The 17,773-nt window shown below is 41.4% G+C and overlaps 1 protein-coding gene across 1 annotated transcript; it reads right to left on the bottom strand.

The window, feature by feature from the left end:
* Positions 1-2,749: 2,749 nt before the first annotated feature.
* LOC113406215 lies at positions 2,750-6,267 on the bottom strand (the record flags this gene model as incomplete). Its single annotated transcript, XM_026649534.1, is given in 4 exon segments — positions 2,750-3,237; positions 3,240-3,927; positions 4,753-5,627; positions 6,216-6,267. Coding segments are annotated over 4 exon segments (2,103 nt in total), but the record flags the coding sequence as incomplete, so codon positions are not given.
* Between the last annotated feature and the right edge of the window lie 11,506 nt (positions 6,268-17,773).

Raw genomic sequence — 17,773 nt, 5'->3', positions numbered from 1 at the left:
TCCCCATGCACCCCTGTGCAGTCACATAGGCCAAGCCCTGATCTGACTCACAGAGAAAGAGAGAAACTGAAATTCGTGAGTATGCTGATTTGGCTGACACTAACTTCTTTTCTGGAGGGGAGTGTCTTCTTAGGGTTCAGCATGCCCTTTGATAAATATGACATTCAGGATACTTGGAGCCACCTACTTGCTCTGGTAAGCCCATGCTTCTGCCCAGCTGCAACATATTCTCTGATTGTTAGATTGCGGTTTTTGTGTTTGGTTAGATTTGGGGTTGTTTTTAAAGTCCTTTTTAAAAAGTCTAAAATAAAGTTGTCAAATCTCCAAGTCAACCATGTTTAGTCTAGTGAAGCAAGATGATTTCTCAACAACTACATTCATCTTCAGATCTTACGTTAGAGTGTTTCCCCCTCCCCACTGGAGAATAATCCCGCATTTTGCAATTAGTAGTGACAGGCTAATAAATCTCAGATGAGATGTTGTTTAGTCTTTTCCTTCATACACATTTAATATACAAAAAAATGGACATTCTGCTGTTGACACTTCTTAGAATGTATTCATTGTCTGACTCCAAAATGATTGAAGAGCTCAAAAATTCCACACGATCCCTAGCCAGCTATTTTATTAACACTGACCATTTTTCTTTCCTTTTTTGTGGCCTGAAAATATCTTGTTGCTTTAGGGCCAGATTCTACCATCTCTACTTACATTAAATAATCCCTTACTTGTTGAGTAGTCACACTAAAATGAATGGGAGTAAGATATCACTTAATGTGGCTAGTGCTGGCCCATAATTATTACAATCCTCTGTGTTTTAAACAGTCTGATACTGTTATGAAATTAAATATATTTTTGAAGATTTGGTGATATTTCACCTCCTCTACCTGAACAACACTGTTTCTGCTGAGAATTGTTTATTTCCAAGATTTTTCTTTCAAAATGGAGTTTAATTTTTAAAAGAACCAGGATTCACTACAAAATACCAGCTTCTAAATGCACAGTTTAATTGAAGAACATATTTTCTGTTCTTAAATCTGGATGGAGGATTGCTACTTTGATAGTCTTTTGTTATTAAGGGTATGCCTACACTTGAAGCTGGGGAGTGATTGTCATCTTGAGTGTGTAACACTTGCACTCCCTCTCTTTGAGCTAGCATGCTAAAAATAGCAGTGTAGCTGCAGTACCATGGGCAACAGCAGCACAGGCTAGCTGACTGGAGTACAAACTCACCTGAACCCTGTGGGTACATATGCAGAAGAGCGAACCTGCACCACTGCTGCCTGCACTACTATAGCTACTTTTAGCATGCTAGCTCAATAAGAAATAGCGCGAGTATGCCTACTTGAGCTGGGAATCACACCCCTAGCTCCAAGTATAGACATAACCTGTATGTGAGTATAACTGGCACTCCAGGTTGGAACTTCTGCTGGGATTGAATCCAGGGCCTCTGGATCTAAAAGTATGAGCCTATACTCAGTTGGTTAAAAAGCTTCTTTCATTTGGATCCATTAATGGACACAGAAACCTGTAGACATGGCCTAGCTACACTTTGTTAGCCTGGAATACACATGGAAGCTCCACATATTTGTGGAGAGCAGAACAAATCTGAGAGAAGAATTTTGTCCTGTACTTACTCACTACCAAACAAATTCCAGGTGCCTATAGAGAATCTAAAGTGCATTAAATTATGCTTTTAAAAACAATGTGGCAATCTAGGCCCCAAATGGAAATCAGCAATTTCTCTTATAACAGTTTAACTTCACTTTTTCTTTAGGAGGTTTATTGAAATTACTGGTTTTACAGCAAATGAATGGTTTGATTCAGAGTGTGAATGCCATTCTCTCTTGTGGTTGGCCACGAAGCCCATTTTTCCCCCCATGAGCCTTTTTAGCACAAACTGAGGAAGTTTGCTCAGATACTCAGTTCGTTCCTGTTTTGCTTTTGCCAACAACTTTTGAATTAGTCAAATAGATGCTAATGATAATTTTTTTAAATATTTGCATTGAGCAAATTCCAGATATTTAGTTCAAACAGCCCATGTAAGAATTTCGTATAGTAGCTAAGGGACTCAATTCTGTCCTTAGGGACCCCCCACTCAATTCCCACCACTGACCATATGAGTTGTGTTTGTATTACTGAAAGTAGAATTGAAACTGCCATTTTAAAATCTCCTGCACATTTACATACAGAGTTTCTCTCACAGGCGTACTCCCCTTTCTTTGTTGCCAGGTTTCATGCTCTCCTTTTAACCGGTCTGTGACTCCAGCCTCTTGTGTGCATAAAACATATTTGTCACATAAGAGCTACTCAAATACCACACCAAAGTCTTGGTAGTCCATCGAATCCGATGATGACAAATCTGTGCAGATCATCAGTTGTTGGTCTTATGGTGTGCCGTCTGGTGACTGTACAAGCCAATTCTAGAGGTGCACATTTTGCTGCAGATGGTGCATTGGAAGTTCGCGGTTAGTGGATTGTGTGCTGCTGATGCTCTGTGATGTCGTTCGCGTGCCTCTTGTAGACGCCGGCAGCCTTCTTCCTCAAAGGCGATGCAGGTATTTCTGACTGTTGCACGCCACTGTGTTCTGTCGCTGGCGGCATCCTCAAGGTCCCTAGGTTTGATACTGCTGTAGTGCAGATTGGCTTTGATGGTGTCCTTGTAACGTTTCTGTGGATGACCTATATGCCGGATGCCCTGGGAGAGCTCACCATACAGAAGCTGGCGGGGGATTCTGTTGGCATCCATGCGGCTGACATGACCGGTCCAACGTAGCTGTGACTTCATGATCATCATTTCGATGCTTGTCATCTGGGCTCTCTCGAGGACCTCAAGATTGGGCACTTTGTCTTGCCAGCGGATCTTCATGATGTTGCAGAGGCAGCGCATGTGAAATGCTTCGAGCTGCTTGATGTGACACCTATATAGTATCCATGTTTCGCACCCGTACAAAAGAGATGAAAGAACAACAGCTCTGTACACAAGCAGTTTTGTTGACATCCGGATGTTGTGGTGATTTAAAACTTTGACATGCAGACAGCCAAGTGCCTGGCTTGCTTTGGATATTCGTGCATTGATCTCATTATCCAGTGATCCATCACTGGATATGACACTACCCAGATATTTAAAGTTCTCCACTACTTTCAGCTGAGTGCCGTGGATGGAGATACTCGGGACAGAAGCATTTGATCCAGGTACAGGTTGATGGAGAACTTCTGTCTTTCCGAGGCTGATAGTCTGAAAAGTTGCGAGGCCTCAGCAAACTTGTTGACAATGTGCTGAAGATCATTTTCAGTGTGAGCCATGAGGGCACAGTCGTCAGCAAAGAGTGCCTCAAGAAGGAGTTTCTGCACTGTCTTAGTCTTTGCATTCAGGCGACGGAGGTCAAAAAGTGAACCATCATGCTGGTATTTCAAGTATATACCTCGGTCCAGATCTTTCAGTGCATGGTTAAGGACACATGCAAAGAACAGGTTAAATAGGACAGGAGCGAGAACACATCCTTGTTTCACGCCATTGGTGATGTTAAAGGGGGCTGATGTGGCTCCATCAGACAATACTTTGCCTGTCATGCTGTCATGAAAAAGGCGTATAATCTGAACAAATTTTCTTGGGCAGCCAAGTCGTGTTAGAATGGTCCAAAGGGCTTCCCTGTTGACGGTATCAAACGCCTTTGTCAGATCTATGAAGACAGCATACAGGTGCATGTTCTGTTCAATGCACTTCTCTTGTATTTGTCTGACAGCAAACACCATGTCGACTGTGCTCCGGCCAGGTCGAAAACCACATTGACTTTCAGGTAGATTTGCCTCAGAAATACTGGCTATTAGGCGGTTCAAGATGATGCGGGCGATGATCTTCCTTCCAACAGAGAGGAGGGATATGCCTCTATAGTTTCCACATTCTGCTTTGCTGCCTTTGTTCTTGAAAAGAGAGACAATAGTAGCATCGTGAAGGTCCTGTGGTATGTTTTCATCCTCCCAGATGTTGATGATCATGCTGTGGAACGCTGCTAGTGCTGCTGGACCTGCTGCTTTATATATCTCTGCTGGTATCCCATCTTTTCCAGGAGCTTTCCCTGAATTCATCTGGCTAACAGCTTTCTTACTCTCATCTATAGTGGGCGGAAAGTCAAGATCTGTCAGAGCAGGTTGTTGTGGAATTTCATTAAGGACATTATTATTCACGGTTGATGGTTTATTGAGAAGGTTGCTAAAGTGTTCTCGCCATCTTTCGTTGATGCCTTCTTTATCTTTAATCAGCATTGCGTTGTCTAATGAGAGCAATGGGGTGGTCCTTGGTTTAAAGGGTCCATAGACAGTCTTAATAGCACTAAAGAACATCTTTAAGTTGTGGGTCTCAGCATAGTGCTCAATTTCTTTGGCTTTGCTCTCCCACCAGTTGTCTTGTATCTGACGGAGGGCTTTCTGTGTTTTGCTCTGAAGGTACTTGAAATGGTCCCATTTAGAGACTGAGGAGGGGTCATTCTGCCATTCGATAAAGGCTTTTCTCTTTACTTCCAGTGCTGAGCATATTTCTTCTTGGTTCTCATCAAACCAATCCTGATGTATTCTTTTCTTTGGTCCAAGAGATGTTATTGCTGTGTCAGTCACTATCTGCTTGAACTGGTCCCACTTTTCAGTTACAGTACCGATCAGTTGTCCGTGGGATGTCAGTTTGTCATCAAGACTCTTCTGGAATTTGTTGAAACATTGAGCATCCTTCAGTTTGGCTATATTGAAAGCAGGTCGCACATGCTTAGGGCGTTTGTGCCGAGAAGGAACGATGTAAAGTTGAAGAGATGTCCTGACTAATCTGTGATCTGTCCAGCACTCTGCGCCTCGCATTACTCTGGTAATCAGTACGTCTCGGATGTCTCGCCTTCTAACAATGGCATAATCTATCAGATGCCACTGTTTGGACCTAGGGTGCATCCACGTCGTTTTGTATTTGTCCGCTTGTTGGAACAGAGTGTTGGTAATGATCAGGTCATTTTCAGAACAAAGACTCAAAAGAAGTAATCCATGACTGTTAATTTTGCCTACACCATGTGGCCCGATTACTCCTTTCCAGTTCTCACTGTCAGCCCCGACTCGGGCATTGAAATCTCCAAGTAGGAGAAGTTTATCTGTTACAGGTGTGGCCTTGATCAGTCTGTCGAGATCTTCATAGAATTGTTCCTTTGAGTTGTCAGAACATGTTAAAGTGGGTGCATATGCACTGATGATGGTGACATGACGTTTGACATTTAGTGGGAAACATAGCTTCAGCAATCTTTCATTGATACCCACTGGAAGGTCTGGGAGTTGATGCTTCAATAAGGTTTTTATTGCCAGACCAACTCCGTGTATTCTGTCCTCTGTCTCAGTCTTACCCTTCCAAAAGAAGGTGTAACCACCTCCTGGTTCACTCAAGAAACCTTCCCCAGGCAATCTTGTTTCACTTAATGCCGCTATATCGATGTTATAACGGACTAGTTCTCGAGCAATGAGAGCTGTCCTTCTCTCAGGTCTTGCAACAGCTTCTTGATCCATGAGGGTACGAACATTCCATACACCAATGGTAAGTTTTCTCAAATTTTTCTTTTGGTTTCGGCCGCAGATTGGGTTGAACTGCCAGCCGCGGCTTGCTGGCCAGTTGTTGTAGGGCAGGCAATTTTTAGGCCACCTTTTCTAGGCCCCTCCCTTACTAGGGTGAGCAGTGCTGTCCTGAAGAGGGCTGCTCAGACTCCTGGGATGCTGCCGGGCATCCCAAGTACAGAGCTGGACGACCACCTATCCACAGGCCACCTGCGTGCAGGATTGGGACTACGACTCCCAGTGGAAACCTCCACCTGTCGCTTTGCCCCTCCCCCATCTCCTCAGGACTTGGGTAGTATGATGATGATGATGTTTGATGATTTTCACAGGACCTGTGCGTGAAAGCTTTTGAGTGGTAGAGCCGTTGCACGGGAGCAATCCCACTCTCTCGACCTTAGAAGCCAGACACCAATGGTACGAAAAATCGTCACGACTGGTAACTTCTTTGGTTGCAGTGGATGGCCTTGACGTCTTTCGTGCCTCGTCAAGTCCTTCACTTTCCACAAAGCATTGCAGAACCGCCTTCTTGGCCGTTGGATCTTAGTGATCTTTCGCCCAAGCCGCCGGAGCTGACGTTGCATGCGGGGTAGGCATATCCCAAATTCACTGAGGGTTTGAGTCCCATCAGTTACACTCACCTGGTTTGGCCGGCCTGTCGAAGCCATTGCCCGGGGTGTGGCTGCTGCGCATGCTGCAGCTACTTGGAGCCACAGGTGAGAGCTGAGTGACTGGTGGGGACCAAAGTGGCTGGACTACCCCCAAAGGATACGACAAGTCCCCCCCATCAGAGGTACTACCCCTCCCTGGCCACCACATACACCCCACCACACCAAAGTATTAGTCAATTAATTATTCAATGACAAACGGGGAAAGTTGTTGTATAATGTGTTCAATTAATACTATTTTACCATCCCCAGTGTAAATACAAGTGAGAGTCTTTATTCAAAACAAGAAATTAGGTGATGCCCTTACCGAAACTAGCAACTGACTCTGACTCCAGATGCTGCTCTTCTGGAACCAGCCATCCCTGCACTAGTGCTAAGGCCAGCACCATATATAAGAAGATGCTGATGTTGCTGCCTCTTTTCTGCTACTGCTGGAGACCAAGCTATAGACTAAGGCAGTCCTGGGGCTGCCCTGATTTTCACATCTTGGAGCCATAACCTCTATTGGACTTGTGACAACAGAGAATTGCTGGATGTCTTGTTAGCCTTGTCTGAATGTGCCCTGCCTCTACATGGTAATATTAAAAATAGCTCAGTTATGTCAGCTAGAGAAGATCACTTACAGTTTTTTTGGCCTGCATGTTGTATCCCTCACAGGGGAATTACCTTGAGTTTCTGCAAGAAAGCCTTATTTCCTTCCCATGGGACAATCATGTATTCAGGTGACCACGTTTGTGGTGATTCAGCGTATTTAATACCATCAGTTAAATAATAGCCTTGACTCCACCCACAAAATCTGATCAGTCTATGTAGCCTCAGTAAATTCATTGTTATGGCAGAAAGAGTTAAAATATAATCTGCCAAAGGACTCCTTGAATTGCTCAGCTGCAGTGTGCCCTTCTCATGAAATAGCCATCTGTCAGGCAGTGAAAAGGGCAACTCAATAAAAATAAAGACAAGATCCATCAGAATCCAAGAAATCAGTTCACAAAATTAGAAAAATAAACAAACACAGCTACAGTCTGTCTTTGCAGTAACACCATTCTTTTACTTCCAACTTATTAAAGCTGAAGAACATTAAAAGTTCTCTGGTGCTGTTATGAATACCAGGCTCATTCATTTGGGTCGTTGTTTGTTCTTATGCAGTGACTATGGATGAAACACAGCGCAGGCTGGGAAATTAAATTTTGCATTATTGAAATAGCCTATGGGGTAAGTGATCAGAAACATGTTTAAGTTCAAGTCCGTTTATAGAGGAGCAGCAACCCCAATATGTCTAACCTGTGTCCCCCTCACACTGAGCACTGGAAGAACACAGCAGAGGGTGTGGAAGATTGAGGTCTGAGGCGCAGACCTCAGCAGTAGGTAGCATGAAGTGTAACAGTCAGGAAGTAATACTGAGATGCGGTGGAGTGATGGTAAAGCATATTTTGAAGCAAAATGAGATAACCTGGTAGGAAATAGAGGTGCCATATTCATGCTCAAAGTGGTGGGCAAGAACTAGGAAGGAAAGGCAAAGCCGGGAAGATAGACTGATATGCTGAAGAAGAGGCAAGGCCTAATAGTGAGAAGAGCTGCTAGCGGAGGGGAAGCACCTGAGTAGGAGAAGGTGGCTGTGATGGCTGTTTCTTGCAGAACAGTTATGAAGGTTCTTATAGACTGAAGCTGCCAAATGAATTACCAGAAATGAGGATAAAAACATACCTGAGGATTAGATAACCACACAGCAGCATGTGCAGAAACACAGCTGCACTAAAGAGGGGAAGATGACAGGGTTGGGCGTGGCTCTGAAACGGCTGTGTGACAGCTGACATCTTTGCTGACACATCAGGGATAGAAATGGGGACACTCTAATGGTAACAGGATGAGCTGTTTCAGATTGAAATAAAGCTCTCTGGTTGGGACTGTGAGAAACTCCTATCCTCTGGGGTTCTAGCAGTGAGGGGGACATATAACACACACACTCACCCGTGGGGCACAATTTTCATTCGGACACGATGTTTGATTGATTTAGAAAACTGTTAAAATGTAGAATTTTAAAATGTGAGGTTAATTTGGCTTGAGAGAAACCTTGCGTCACTCTCATTTTACCACGTTTTGTTAATGAGTGAGTCTTCGTATGTGCTTGTGTTCTGTAAAGATACTTTATTAACATGTTTCTGTTCTTCAGATCAAAGTGTGGTTTGAGACTGTCAGCAGGATTTATAGACATAGAGTGTACTTCTTCGCAAAGGAAGCCAATTTATCACTGTCATCAGAATGCCACTCTCTGGGTCTAGGTACAGCAGCTGAGCATTTCAAAGCAGACTTTGGGGTTTAGACATACAACACCTATTGACTTTAATCTGAATGGACAGTGGTGTCTAAATCCTCCACTGTGCTTTGAAAATCTCTGCCTATCAACATATTATCCCTGTGCATTGGAGACTGCAGCAGACTGAGACCAAAATTCTTCTGCTGGGTTTATGAGACACTGGTGCAATGTATCTCATTGACCTTCTAATTCCTTATGTTCCAAGTTGTCCCTTAAAATCTATGGGGAAGGGTTGATTGATATTACTGGGCAGTAGAGAAAAACAGTCTGGAACGTGTATTTGCAGTTAGTGCCCCATGGTCTCAAAATGGTCATATAAATATAGCTGCATATACTTAATGAAACAATAGAAGTCTGTTGGCCTGTTTCCAGTTTCATTACAAATCTGAAACTTAAGCCACATTTACTGAAAGGGATATTGAGGTTTGCAAACTTTTCAGCAAACCTGAGTGAACCAAGTTTCAGGTCACAAAGGAACCTAGGCCAAACTTTGCACTAGCCTAGCATGAATTTCAGATGCCAGGGTAGTAGTGAGAAGAATTCTGGGTAGAAACGATGTGAAATGCGGTACTTTAAAATGTGTTTCACTTTGAGATTTTGAAGTTTGCTCAAGCCATGAAACTCAAAGTGCAAACCCACAGATATGTGGAAAATATATGATTTAATTAACACTTTGCTAACACAAACTGTTTTTAGTTCCATTGGAAGAAGCATGGTCTAGTGGAAAAACACAAGGAGATCTGGGAGATCAGAGGGTTGTTCCTGACTTTGCTGTTCAATGATGCATAAGTCACTTAAGGACAAATCATTCCCTATGTAGGATTTATGCATATAAGGACTAGAGACTTCTTGTAGCATTTCCCTGATGTGGGTCCCTTGGGGATGACATAAGGACAGCTTTCCCCTGCAGAAGGAGAACTGGGTTAGTCCCCCAGAACCACAGAGATCCTCAGAAGCCAGTGCCAGCCATCCAGAGGCTGTGCCCCTCAGCCTGACTGATGTCTTCCTAACAGAGTTGGTCAAAAAAATTCCATTTAAACTTTTTTTCCAGTGGAAAATCGTGTTTCTACTAAATGAATTTTTCACTGGAAAACCAACCCCCATCCCCATCCCAAACCATTAATTTCAACTGAAAATGTTTGGATTTCAAATTTTTAAAGAAAAGTCAAAATTTTCTGTGGAAATGAAACTCATTTTCCAACCTGCTCCCTAATAAAATGGCTCAGATAGGGCCCATGTCACAAAGGAAACACCCACTACCCACTCTCCCTAGAGTCAGGGGCAGCTCCAGGCACCAGCGCACCAAGTGTGTGCCTGGGGCAGCAAGCCCCGGGGGGTGGCTGCGGGCGCCGTGAGGGCAGCAGTCAGGCTGCCTTCGGCGGCATGCCTGTGGGAGGTCCGCGGGTCCCGTGGCTTCGGCGGCAATTCGGCAGTGAGTACGCCGAAGTCGCAGGACTGGCGGACCTCCCGCAGTCATGCCACCGAAAGCCACCTGACTGCCATGCTTGGGGCGGCCAAATACATAGAGCCGCCCCTGCCTAAAGTATCCCCAAGTTAGGGGTGGGGGCTGGGGGTGGGAAAAGTTCAGTCTGAAGAAGAGGAAGGGTGACAGGTGACATTGATGCTGACAGGATTTAGAGATCTGCTGGGCTGAGAAGGATTTCATCTTCCCAGTCCCTCCCATCCCCAGCTGTGAGGTTTGAAATCAGAAGGGTTGAAGGAAATGAACAATGATGGCCTACAGGTGGCAATGCCCATATCCACCTCACCCAAAGCTGAGATTTGCTGGTTCCTAGTACCTGACATGGATTTTGAAGGGAAACCCTTACAGAAAGGGAAGGAATTCAAAGCATATTAACACAAGGGATTGGAAGTTTTCTTTCAAAAAATCTATTGAAAGCCATTGATATCATCTAATTTGAAGAAACTTTTAAACCCTTTTTTAAAGAAGTTTTGAATGTAATTCATCTTCATACTGGAATGCAGACAAGCTAAGCAAGGGATCTTATTTATTATTTCTATAACATCAACAGTGTGTCAGGTGCTTTACAGTAGTCAGGTATGAAAGTAAAGCCCCTACTCTGAGGAACTGACAAGCTAAATTTCAAAGTTTTCTTTGAATATCCTTTCTATTTTATTTTAGATCTTTTAACAGCTTTATGTTACTTCAGTAAATACATCCAGCATCCAGACATCATTCTGATGCACATGGGATAAGAAACTAGAGAGATTGGAAAGAAAAGTAAAAGCTAGTAATAAAAAAACATTTTAAAAGGTCTATTAAGGAAAAAATCTGCTCAAATTATGATTCTTCAGATTAGAGATCCTGTGGACTGTATGTGAATGTGAGATAATACAAAAACTCTGAAAGCAAATAGATAGCATCATACCTGGATCTGAGTTGAGAGTACACTCCCATGAGTGCAGTCTGTGAAAAATAAAATGTCGTATAAGGGTGGTCTGAAAATACTTGGGAAATAATGCTATTTTGTCTAATTGGTTTTCCCGTATTTGCCTTCATAACTGCTGCAAATTGTTTTATTGCACAAAAGTGGCAGCACATGTCACTTTAACTTATGCTTCTACAAGTGAAATTCATGTAAATAAAACAGGTAACTGATTCCTTGCCTGCCATGTGTATTTTATACCTACACAGCACAACCAAGCCATCAAATGGGTTGTCAAGTATATCTATGCTGCCCTTGCTATGTACACACAACTTCTATAGTGCTGCATGAAGAGCAAGAGCTGTATATATAAACACAATGTTGAAAGAATGTTAAGGTTGCAAAGTCAAGCATTCAAAAGTTAGGAAATGACAGAATGAAGGCTGTGCATACAACCTTAATTCCTCTCCTTTACAGATATGCATTATGCTATACTCTTGAATTATGTGATCACATACTATGTTTTCCACAGGACTCATTTTTATCCATTGACTAAAATTAATTTAGTTAATGCTAGATGCCTCTTTTTTTAATTGTTGTACATTGTGTTGGCTTAGAAACATCTTAGGGGTCTGTTCTTTAAAAATATACTGATCTCCCTTACTTTGGGCCAGAGTATAAACCTCTTACTCACTGTGGTGAGTATTTACTCACGTAAGTATACCCTGTGGTTTTTTTATGAGAATAAGTTCTCATCCATATAAAATTGCACAGTCTAGCCCTTTGAGTGCAAAATATGTAATTCAGCATCACAAAGCGTGTGTAAATAGGGGCATATACTGGAATATAAGTAAAAATCTGATGATGGTTTATTTGGTTCTGCCTGTGACGGGTTCCCCCCTCCTTCTGGGGGGCCACCTGTGGTACTGGAGTACCACTGAGCATGCCTGTGCTATCAGCCTGGGCTCCCTTACACTGTTCTGCTGAGCCAGGCCCTCAAGCCTCCTCCAGCACACACACAGGTAGGGACACACCCAGCTGCAGAAAGACAGACACTGAGATCAGCTCTGCATGGGAAGACTCAGCTAGTGAATTGTCCAGCACTCAAATACACACCCTCCCTGGAGTGTAAACCCCAAATTGTCTTGTCTTGTGCTGCACAGAAAACTGTACAGCGTAAGCTCATGAATTTCGCTCCCTCCCTCAATGTGGAAGAAGATATGCACAGCTTCCTCCCCCCTCTGCCCCCCAACCAGTTATGGATTCCACAAACTGGGTTTAGAGGAAAAAAACAAGTTTATTAGCTACAAAAGATAGATTTTAAGTGATTATAAGGGATAGCAAACAGATCAAAGCAGATTACTGAACAAATAAAACAAACATGCAAACGAAGCTTGATACATTAAAGAGACTGGTAACAAGTAGTAATTTTCACCCTAAATGTTGTTTTAGGCATTTCTTTCACAGGCCAGACACCTTTTCCAGCCTGGGCTAAATCCTTCTCCCCCACCCTACCCCCTTCTCTTTGTTTTTTAGATATTTCCAGCCGTCATCCTGGGTGGGGATATGAACCAAGATTAACTCACTTCACTGCCTTCCCAGTTTGATCCCCATCCCCTATTAGTGGAAAAATACTAGTAGTCCAAGATGGAACCCAGTACCACATGACCCTGCAGTGTCAAGGCAGCCAGGAGTCAAAGGTTGTTTGCAGCATCCTAGGAAACTTCTCAGGAAGGTGGGCGATTAGCATCTTCAAAGTCCTATTGTTCCCCTTAATGGCCCATCCAGGCTGATTGTATTTTGTCTGGTGGGCGTTCCCCAGGTGTAAACACAGTTGTAATAGGTACATAAACAATATTCCCAACTTCAGATACAAAAATGATACATGCATACAAATAGGATAATTATAGTCAGTACATCATAACCTTTCCAATGATACCTCACATGATCCATCTTGCATAAAACATATCTTAGTTTTGATATGAATATGGCATAAATAATATATCTATGAAGAATATGGGGCATAGTGTCACACTGTCATTGATGGGGAATCTCTATATTGAACTCTGAGCATCAGCTCCAAAAAGCAGTCACCAAAAAGTTGCCAGCACACTGCTGACTCTCAAAATAAAATAAAATAAAATAAAATGCATGTGTGAGGGAGGTTAGTTAATACTCTGTGCTAAGCATGACATAAGATTCAGGTAGGTTTTTATCTAAACTGTTTCCCCATCCTTCATAATAACCAATAGATGGATATTCACCTCATGTGGGTTCATGATTTTGCTTGGAGTCAGATTATGGGGTACCTTTTAGGTGCTTTAACTTCAGATTAGCTCATTAAGGAAACAGAATTAAAATTAAAGGAACATGTACTTACTGGCACTGTCATTGTAAGTAAGTAATGGTAGTTTAGTAAATATTTCTTTAAAAACAGTGACTTAGGGCTGGTTTGCACAGAGTTTTTGTACTGCTTTAACTATATTGGTTTTGAAATAGATATAGTTAAACCAGCACAACTTCCTAGTGCAGAAACAACTATACCAGTATTAAAGTGTGCTTATATGGACATCGCTCATTCTCCTACATTTAGATGAACTCAAGACAGAAAAAGTAGATGTGAGGGTTAGAGGCTATAGAAAACAAGGGATGTAGTGGGCGGGAATACTGCAGAGCTCTGTATCATTTATGAAGGTATTCATTATAAACTCAGAACTCAGAGCTATCTGTTTTATGATAGCACACTGAAAACATTTCCCTTTGGTCTGTTTCCCTGGCTTCTACTCTATTTGTGGTGTGTGTAAGAAGCACAGTACAACTTTCAACATCCCCACTCTCTCTGATTAATCATCCTTACACTGGTTATTTACTAATAAACTCTCTCCCAAATAACTCAAAAGAAGCCTTGAAAGGTTGTAAGTCCTCAGACATATTCTTTGGATTAACAAACCTTAATCTCCTGACCCCCGGGCTCTTAAAAAGACAGTAAAATAACAGCCACTAGAGCTCAGGGGGGAAAATTCTCTAGATTTTTTTTTTCATGTTTAGAGGTGTTTAATTTTGAAATATTTCTCATGTGTAAAAAAACTGTATAGAGTACAAAGCTTTTCATCTTTGACATATTTTCAGATTTAGAATTTATTAGTCTGCAATGTAGATTCAAAGGCCATGATTCTTCACTACCCTGAATGTTGTGTAGTTATTTACACAAATATAAAATGAGCACAAAGTGGACATAAAGCACTATTAGATCAGAGTGATAACATTTAATACTCATTGTATACAAGTGTAAAGGACTACACAAGGTGCAAGGCAGTAGAGAATCAAGATCAATTTCTCCTAATCAAAGTTTTATTCTATCAGAATGTCCTGTAGAGAAAAAGTTAGGACTATTTGAACAATATCTGATAAACAGATTATATTCAGAAATAAATATTCAGATTGGGATTGACATAAAGAGGGAATTAAACCCAGATTCTCAGAGGTTTTAAGATAGCCCCCTCTTACATCCATGTATACCATTGCTCACTTGGCCAGGTGTATTATTGTCTTCTTCTGCAACACTGGGCACAGTTCACTTGCTAGGATCACCTGGGTATATCTCACTTAATCATTTCCCTGCCATTGCAGGGGCCTCAGGCATTTGTGCACCTTAGTCTCTCCTGTTCTCTGCAAGTGGAAATTATATATATATAACTCTTACTAGACCAACTTCTGTTGCTGGAGGGTACAAGTTTTGAAGCTATAGAGAGCTCTTAAGAGATAATAGCTACAGAGCTCTGTGTAGCTGGAAAACTTGTACCTTCCACCAAAAGAAATTGGTCCAATAAAAGATACTACTCACCTACTGTGCTGGTGGCAAGAACAGTTTAGTTTCCTATGGGCTGTAATACTTTGGTCTAGTTCTGGTTGTTGGGCTCAGTGTGGAGGTGGCTGATCTGGAGGCGGCTGGTAGATGTGTAGTGGCCTGTGAAATACAAAAGGTCAGACTGGATGATCTAGAGGTCCCCTCTGGCCTTAAACTCTATGTCTCTATGATTATGGGGAGATTTTATCTCTTACTGAAGAATGAGGCCTAAACCACTGCCAGAGGCAGAATACCAAACTTGACTAATCTAAGAGAGACAACAATTGTATTGGTCCAATGAAAGATATTACCTCACCCACCTTGTCTCTCTCATATCCTGGGATGAACATGGTCACAACAACACTGCAAACAACGAGTAATTGATCTAGTCTGGCATGATAAGTCCTGCAGCATGTTCCTGAAATTAGTCTGACACTCTGTATGCATGACTTTCCTACTGTCTGCTGCAGCTAGACGACTATTGAAAAGGAATTGCTGTATCTCATGATGTTACCTAGCAATCAACAAATTTAAATATTTTTTTTAAATGCAATCTTATCATTCAAAGTACATGCTGTATATTTCAAGCAAATAGCTTTAATGCACAATTGACTAAAATTACATCTTCATTTATACAGGTTAGGTAATACATATGCAAAGCAATATGCAAATTGTGCTTAACGTTCACAAGAGCAATTCATCTAACTTAAATGGATTCACAAGCATTATTTTGATGCTGCTAGATGCATACTGCCCATTTACCCTCATTTTAATGATAATCGCTCTATATCGTCTCTTGCTGTACATCAAATCTCACTGAATTAAACTAAAAGGGGTGGCATTTTAACAGGAGTAGTTGCTTTTAAAGTACCTCTTTTTAATGAGTCATTATAAACAAAAGGAAGGGTTAATAACTTCACCCTAGCTCGTATTGTGGGCTGTATCCTGGGCTATCTTAAAGCAATTTTGCCCAGCATGCCTGGTATTAAGTTGCCCTAAAACCACAGGAGGATCTCCCCAGTCTAGGGGCATTTTCTGTGGGTGAAGAAATTCTACATAGTAGCTCTTCTCCCATTTGTTTTCTTGGCATTTAAGAGATGGAAAAAACTACCAGGATTCCTAGTAGTTCTAGTAATGTGGATGGGACACCTAAAAAATGTGTAAACTTTTCAGAGAACTAGGTTTTTCCTATTGTTTTATGTAAAACTACAACCTAATGGAACCCTACTTCACTGAGAAAGAAAGAAAGAAAGAAACTTTGGCTGTGGTAATAGAGTGAGAAACTAAGCGCTGCTTTGCTCTACTTGGTCACATGAGCCATCCAATAAAGCAATTTTCTAATGTGCAGCTTTCACTCTGATATAGGCAAAAAATATCACAGCCATAAATAGGTTAAACAGGCATTTTGTGCTATAGGTAGTTATCTTCTCCAACAGCCACCACAAAGGTCAGAATTATTAACTCTGCTCTCTATTGCCAGACTGCCATTTTGATCACAGATACAGTTTGGAAGGGGATATTTTCTCAAGGTTAGACCATTCACAGAAAATTCCAACTACATAACTTTTTCTACTAGAAAAAAAAATACATAATTTGGCCATTAACACTGAAACAAGAATGTGATATTGCATCGCTATGTGCACTACATTTTCAGACAAACACTAAATAATAATGAATTATTGAAAATAACATTAAAGACAAAAAAATAAAATGCAGCCAAATTATTATATATATGCATGCACACCCTCTAACCGTCTCTGCAATAAATAAAATGGTTATTCAAGATTAATTTGTTGGTCAGTATTATCGTCAAACAAGCAAATAAGCAGACATTTCTAACAACGGTACATTCTCTCTGAGTTGTGGGTATGTATGTGTGTCGCTAGTCAATCAAATCTCCGGTGTCAATTCATTTGATAGAAATGACTGAAGATGGAAGACAACAGGCATCACATTTATTAAATGGCTATTAACGGTACAGAAACTACATAACACTAATTTCACCCTCCAGACTCTAATTTTCATCTCAAGTGGAACCGTATCTTTAAAAGCTTTAAAGACATTTTCCTGGGGAAGGAAGACAGCTCAGAAGCAAGTGCTAATAAAATGTTACTATCATTGAAATCTGTTAGCCTAAAGAATTCCACATGACTTCACTCGGCACCTTACCCAGGACCAACGGCTACATGTTTAGTAATTTGTTGCAATTGATTTTCACTTGAAAATGCCCCACACTCGATCATAAAATGGTTCTTTTTTATTGGAAAATAAATGACCGCTGTGTAAAATAATGTGTGAAATTCTCTGCAAAAATAGATCTATTTTTGACTTCATAACAAAATTTGAAAAACATTAAATTTTCATTTTGGTGCAAATGTTTTGCACACTCCTAATCTCTGTACCTGTACCTTTGTGTTTGTATTTATCTACACATGTAATAAAAGGATTCAACACGTATCACTCAAATGATTGTGTGACTGTGTGTATGAAAGAAGAAGAGAATTTCCATATTATTAGGGTTTTTTAAATACCAGACTACAGAGGATCCATATGCTGTATATTCAAATTTCCTTAAACAGTGGGTAAAATTATGGATCTCATCACTAGAGTTCCACAAAAAATGTGCATTTTTATTTCTTTAAGCTTAATAATAAAATTGAAAAGATTCATGAAAATCCTAGTTTTGAAATACAAAATGGAAGCCCTCCGAGGGCCTGATTTAAAGTCTAGTTGAAAGACTCCCACTGATTTCAGTCGACTTTGGATCTGGCCTTATGCCTAAGGCTACGAGTTAGTCACAGGTATTGTTAGTAAAAGTCATGGACAGGTCACAGGCTGTGAATTTTTGTTTATTGCCTGTGACCTGTCCATGACTTATACTATAAATACCCATGACTAAATCTTGGGGGGGGGGGCATTGCTGGGGAGGTCCAGGGGGACCTCTGCTGGGCGGGAGCCAGGTGCTGCTGCTGGGGGGGCATCT

The sequence above is a fragment of the Terrapene carolina genome, unplaced genomic scaffold (assembly GCF_002925995.2).
Source record: "Terrapene carolina triunguis isolate 2854851 unplaced genomic scaffold, T_m_triunguis-2.0 Scaffold85, whole genome shotgun sequence".
In the NCBI taxonomy this organism is placed as follows: Eukaryota; Metazoa; Chordata; order Testudines; family Emydidae; genus Terrapene; species Terrapene triunguis.
This window is presented reverse-complemented; position numbering and strand designations above follow the sequence as displayed.